Source organism: Neoarius graeffei, chromosome 11 (assembly GCF_027579695.1).
Source record: "Neoarius graeffei isolate fNeoGra1 chromosome 11, fNeoGra1.pri, whole genome shotgun sequence".
In the NCBI taxonomy this organism is placed as follows: Eukaryota; Metazoa; Chordata; class Actinopteri; order Siluriformes; family Ariidae; genus Neoarius; species Neoarius graeffei.
The window spans coordinates 31,347,504-31,354,470 of NC_083579.1; the positions used below are offsets into that span (position 1 = coordinate 31,347,504).

The 6,967-nt window shown below is 41.5% G+C and overlaps 1 protein-coding gene across 1 annotated transcript in view; it reads right to left on the minus strand.

Moving 5' to 3' along the window:
• The window catches only part of sptlc2a (serine palmitoyltransferase, long chain base subunit 2a), a 67,663-nt gene extending 62,190 nt beyond the window's left edge, over positions 1 to 5,473 (minus strand). The window contains exon 1 of the mRNA XM_060933716.1: positions 5,146 to 5,473. Within this exon, the coding sequence (XP_060789699.1) occupies positions 5,146 to 5,307 (162 nt within the window). The 5' untranslated portion in view covers positions 5,308 to 5,473. The remainder of the gene's footprint in view (positions 1 to 5,145) is intronic.
• Positions 5,474 to 6,967: the final 1,494 nt, after the last annotated feature.

Below are 6,967 nucleotides of genomic sequence, written 5' to 3' on the forward strand. Positions count from 1 at the left end.
AGTCTTAAATAAATGAAAGAAACACATTTTCAGTGAAGTGAAATTTAGTGTTGATTCTAAGGTGCATTAAGATATTAGACTGTGTACAGAAAGTTTAAAGCTTTATATGAAGTTGTACTACAGCAGGCCAGTAAAGCAGGATTACAGGGGTAGATGCACAAGGACGACAAACAGCAGATGCCTCCCAACACCAGCATAATGTCATGCATTTATTACATGTACTTAAGAATTCTGATTCTGAATTATGTACTTTATATGTTGAAAATCTAAAAATGCCAATTTGTCATTTGACCATATAACTGAAGCAAATTGTCTGAAACGGAATTTAATGTTTTTTGAAACGGAAAATAGGAGGCTCTATCCATATGTAGAAGAACTATCGAGGAGACGATGGGGACAACCTCGAACTTCAAGCGTCATTTTGCAAGACTCCACCCAGAGAAGGAAGGTGACACGCGATGTTCATTGCTCTGCTGATAGTGGGCGGGGCTTGCTGAGCGATGAACAAGCTTTTTATCTGTAGCCTGTTAACTAAACTGGGGCAGTCGATCAGAAACATTAGTCCAAAACAGTAGCAGAAACGCTTTCACATAAAGTGAGCAACAGCCACCGTCACATGGTGCGATTGGAGTCTTGTTCTCTGACTCGACTCGGACCTGAAATTCTTGAACGACTTGGACTTGACCATTGGGGACTCGAGACTGGACTCGGACTTGAGGTTTTGTGACCCGACTACAACACTGATGAAGGGTATTAACTGTCCAGGAAGGGGAGTATTCACAGTCGGAGATATTTACAGCCAAGTGTATTTACAGTCCTGCGTATTTATAGTCCAAAGAATTGCTCTGTGTGTTCATTATCCAGAGTAGTCATCATTCTGTGTACATCTCTCCCCCCAGCACTGCATTTATTTATTATCCTGGAGTGTTTATCATCGTATTCATCATTCAAAGCATTTACTTCAATTATTTATAATCCAGAGCATTTACTACCCAAACTATTTCATGACCAGATACCCGTTTAATTTTGCCACATGGTTCACTTATTTTCACACGCCTCATTTACTTATACATTTTCTCATCTGGTTTTATTGATCACATCCACACTTGTGCAATCTCCGGATACAGTTTGCTGAAACGGACTTGTACATATTCGTCCCCTGAAATGAGCGAGACTTCAGTTTCTTCTAAGGATTACTGTACTGCTCTCGTCCCAGCGTATACAAGTCCGAGGGAGGGATAACAACGAAACCAAACATGACAAACACACGATCGATTGGACAAATATAGGAAATCAGGGAAATTTGTTCCGATACCGATACTCAATGTCGGATCAGTCCACCCCTTAGACAGCAGTTTTAATTAATTAATACTCAGGCATGGTGGCCAAGTAGGAAGGTGTCTGTCTTGTAAACCGAAGATCGTGGGTTCAATCCCCATTCATACCTTTTTTGTTTGTTTTTTTTTAAAAAAAAAAAAGCTCATCTAAGTGTACTGATACAAGTAATACATGTGCACAAAACGCTCAGCAGCATTAAGAGTGGCAAGAATTTGCAAAAACTACTGTGACAAACCAAGAAAGTAAGGACTCGATTGACGCACGAAAGGTCTATGAAACTAGGATGGGCCACACAACCAGGCTTGTAATCTGGGAGTCCGTGTTGGTAGAGCACTCATCTTGAGCATCACTCAATTTTTAAACGAAGGAGAGTGGGACAAACCATGGTTTGAAGGAGAGAGAAGCAGCTTTGGGACCAAAAGGTTGTCAGTTTAATTCCCTGGAGCTGAAAAAACGCTCAGCAGCATTAAGAGTGGCAAGACTTCGCAAAAACTACTGCGACAAACCAAGAAAGTAAGGACTTGATTGACGCACGAGAGGCCTATGAAACTAGGATGGGCCACACAACCAGGCTTGTAATCTGGGAGTCCATGTTGGTGGAGCACTTATCTTTAACATCACTCCCCCCCCCCCCCAAAAAAAAAAAAAGTAGTTACATTTTTTTTTTAAACGAAGGCAAGTAGGGCAAACCATGGCTTAAAGGTTAGAGAAGCAGCTTTGGGACCAAAAGGTTGTCGTTGTAATTTCCTGGACCCCAGAGCGCTTCCCAGGAACTGGATATGTTGTACTGTACATTGCTCTGGATAAGAGTGTCTGCTCGCGGTCAAGTACAATTGGCATTTTTTCACTCAGGGTACACATTTCTGTTCCAAAATGGTCATTTTTTGAAAGTTTGGTTTTCAGATTTTTAGTCAGTGCATTTTGCTTCCACATATCTTAATATTACAGTGTGAAAATTTCATGAGGTATCCTCATCTGATTCAGAAGATATGGCCTGTTGATCAAGACGACCGTTTCGGTGAATTGGTGGGGGCTCCGGAGACTATACCAGTGTATTTTTTTTTCCACAGAATAAAAAAAAAGATTTAAAAGGTATAACTAGATATATTTTATTGGAAATATTATGAAATACAGTTTGTATGGCAATGAGCACAGAACCAAATATCTTTTCTAGCGAAGAAACGCCTAACGAAGAATTGGGGGCTACGGAGACTACAGTTCTCAATTAAACCACTACTCAGTGCAATTACTTCAAGTCTGTAATGACTAAAGGCATTTTTATACCTTGACTTCTCATGGTAATTATAAAAACATTATGGGAAATTCTTTAACGCTGATTAAACCCCGAGTTTAAAGAGGGCTACGGAGACTACATTGCTTTTTCTATCATCCCAGTGAACATTTTCAATGAACGCTAGTCAACACATTTTTTCTGTGCATTATTCCTACATATATAGAGATTGAAACTACCAAAATGGATACCATTAAAGTGCATATCCTGGACCAATTTCGTTTTTTATATGAAAAGTATGTCCCTTTACACACTCATCCAGAAGGGTAATTTTGCACAAGGCCATCTGTCTACAGCAGAAAAAAATAAAATAAAAACACATCTGAAAAAATCCCAAGGGAGTCTGGAGCCAGATTCGTGACGTCACCTGCGGAAGCGCCAGCAGGCTGCGCGAGCTTTGCACGGTTTCAGTGCACAGCCTGTGTAGACCAAGCGCTCCCATTTCTCTCTCATTGTCCGGTCTTTTGGGAAACGATGAGTACTAATCCCATCAAGATTGGTGTTGCTACACCCTCCTACGATACATCTGTTAACCATTTTAATAATTACATGATAATGTTGAAGAAATTTGCAGAAAACCACCAGATTGTTTTCTCATAAACAAACCAGCGCTGACGTACGATTCAGAGGGAGGCGTCCCGCACGTGACGTCACGAAAATCAATGTTTGCCGGGAAATCCAAATGCCGAGTTTTTCAGAGGCGGACCAATTTGCCTCAAATGGCTTGATTTCAACTGAATTTTTCTGGTATTGCCCACGGTAAAACAAAAAAATTTGCAAAAAATGCAACAGATATTTGACCAAAGTTTAAGATAAAATAGGAGAAGTACACTGATCTTGCTCCTGAATTTACCTGAGATATGCACTTCAAAAGAATCAGCGACTGAATTTTTAGGTTCCTTTTTGAGAACACAGACCAAAAACGTCATTTGGCATAACGACAGACGCGTTATTAAAGAACTGCAAAATTTTTGCCAGGTGATAAATGACTCCTTTATATGCATAAAAAAAGGCATATAAAGTACATAGTTCAGTGTACAGTGGAACAGTAGAACATACCAAAACAGCACAAAAATGTACCAATTTAAAAAAAAAAAAAAAAAGGTTCCTGGGGTAATCCAATGACACTACTGTAAACAAGTTTAATACAAGAAACTTCATTTTTTTTTTTTTAAATACACCTGCATAACATTTTCTCCAAATGTGTACCGAGTGTGTGGGGGGGGGGGGGGGGGGGGGGAAGCCAAATACAAAAATTACATACATACCATTTTTTTTGTGTGTGTGGGGAGATATAACTCCCCACACAAATACATTACATATACACTTTATTTATAGAAATTTTGTATATATATTTAATATTTTATTTATATATATATATATATATATATATATATATATATATATATATAAAAAATTTGTGTATAGGTCTCACACATATGGTATATAGTGATATCTATACACAAATTAAAATTATATTCATACACACGTGTATATATATATATATAAATAAAATATTAATTTAAAAAAAATTTTGAATTTGTAGATATAATTTTTTTAATGTGTGGTATCTATACACAAATTAAAATTATATTTATATATACACATATACACACATACATATATATATATATATATATATATATATATATATATATATATATATATATATATATAATATTAAAATTTAAAAACGGGCGGCACGGTGGTGTAGTGGTTAGCGCTGTCGCCTCACAGCAAGAAGGTCCTGGGTTCGAGCCCCGGGGCCGGCGAGGGCCCTTCTGTGCGGAGTTTGCATGTTCTCCCCGTGTCCGCGTGGGTTTCCTCCGGGTGCTCCGGTTTCCCCCACAGTCCAAAGACATGCAGGTTAGGTTAACTGGTGACTCTAAATTGAGCGTAGGTGTGAATGTGAGTGTGAATGGTTGTCTGTGTCTATGTGTCAGCCCTGTGATGACCTGGCGACTTGTCCAGGGTGTACCCCGCCTTTCACCCGTAGTCAGCTGGGATAGGCTCCAGCTTGCCTGCGACCCTGTAGAAGGATAAAGCGGCTACAGATAATGAGATGATGAGATGAAAATTTAAAAACATTTATTTGAATTTGTATATATAATTTTTTTTAATTTGTGTGGTATCTACACAAATTAAAATTATATATATATATATATATATATATATATATATATATATATATATATATATAGAGAGAGAGAGAGAGAGAGAGAGAGAGATTTGTGTATAAAAATCTATATTAAATTTAAATTATATATAATTTTTTTATTTGTAAAAACACATTTAAAAAAAAATAAATGCATGTCTTATCAGTCAGTGGATGATTTGGAAGTGTGTGCTGAGAGCTGGTTTGTCAAGCTGCTTATCATGTTTAAAATCATGTGATAAAGCTGAGATCCCAGAAGTAAATAAAGAGCTCCAGGAGGGCTGGGCTTTGAGCTCAACTTTCTGATCTGAGATCAGGTGTGTGAAGTGTGAGTGTTTCTCCAGGGTGATGATCTGCTCACCTTCTCGTCCTGCCTGTACAGGAAGCCGGGTTTGTCCTGGCGACAGTGCTGCTGCTGCTCCTTCAGCGCGCGCCTTCTTCCTGTTTTCAGCCCGTTGACCGCCCGCTGCTGCGCCTGACACGCGTCCCCCTTCGCCTCCCGGTTCCCCGCGCTCTCGGTCATCCTGCTCTACAGACACGTCTTAGGACACATCAATAAAGAGCCAACAATTCATTCAGATCAAACCCACCGTGCAGGGAAATAAACACACACTCTTCCTTCCCTACAGACCTCTCCGGAAACACACCCGCACCGACAAGGAACCTGAAATTCCAGCCTCCGCATTCCGGAAGTCGACGCCTATGGTAACTAGAGGTGCAGCCAATCACAAGCGGAGATTCCGCATGTTGGGCGTGGCTAGTGTGTCAAACTCCACCCTCCGCCTGAGCGGACAGGGCGGGGTTTAAGTAGGCGCGTGATGAACGAGAGTAACCTCCAGGCGACCAATAAGAAGCGCCTCCTGAATGTTGTCTCGCCCTAGCGGCTGCAAGTAGTACTGCAGGGAAAAGGTTGTTATGGAGACGTCAGTTAACAGGAAGCGGACGGAATACATGATCACAAAATAATCAATGGGATTAAAGATTAGAACAAGAATCAGAATCAGAATCATGTTTATTAGCAAAGTTTGATGACATCACTGATCTCTTTGTAAAATATCTGAACAGCTCATCATAGGAGTCACAACCCCCCCCCCCCCCCCCCCCAGGGCTTTCTGACAGGGATATCAGGACTCCGGAGGGGGGTGAGGGGGGGATTCCCCCCCCGGAGGCCGAAATTGTTTGAAATTTTGACATCAATAAGGTGTAAAATGGTGCATTCTGGCATAGTGAAAGCTATTTTTTTGTAACTTACTATCACATCAATATGTAATTGTCACATGTTTAAACTCAAGCAAAACAAACATTAAAACCCTTTGATGCAAAACATGGGTCAAAAGTGACCCGGCTGAGTTTTTATCTTCTATATCTTTGCAATAAATTAAATCCATCATTCAGTATTCAGGGCGGCACGGTGGTGTAGTGGTTAGCGCTGTCGCCTCACAGCAAGAAGGTCCGGGTTCGAGCCCCATGGCCGGCGAGGGCCTTTCTGTGTGGAGTTTGCATGTTCTCCCCGTGTCCGCGTGGGTTTCCTCCGGGTGCTCCGGTTTCCCCCACAGTCCAAAGACATGCAGGTTAGGTTAACTGGTGACTCTAAATTGACCATAGGTGTGAATGTGAGTGTGAATGGTTGTCTGTGTCTATGTGTCAGCCCTGTGATGACCTGGCGACTTGTCCAGGGTGTACCCCGCCTTTCGCCCGTAGTCAGCTGGGATAGGCTCCAGCTTGCCTGCGACCTTGTAGAACAGGATAAAGCGGCTAGAGATAATGAGATGAATGAGATGAGATTCAGTATTCAAGGTATTCCTCAATTAACTTGTTTTTGACCATCTCATCTCATTATCTGTAGCCGCTTTATCCTGTTCTACAGGGTCGCAGGCAAGCTGGAGCCTATCCCAGCTGACTACGGGTGAAAGGCGGGGTACACCCTGGACAAGTCGCCAGGTCATCACAGGGCTGACACATAGACACAGACAACCATTCACACTCACATTTCACACCTACGGTCAATTTAGAGCCACCAATTAGCCTAACCTGCATGTCTTTGGACTGTGGGGGAAACCGGAGCACCCGGAGGAAACCCACGCGGACACGGGGAGAACATGCAAACTCCGCACAGAAAGGCCCTCGCCGGCCCCGGGGCTCGAACCCGGACCTTCTTGCTGTGAGGTGACAGCGCTAACCAC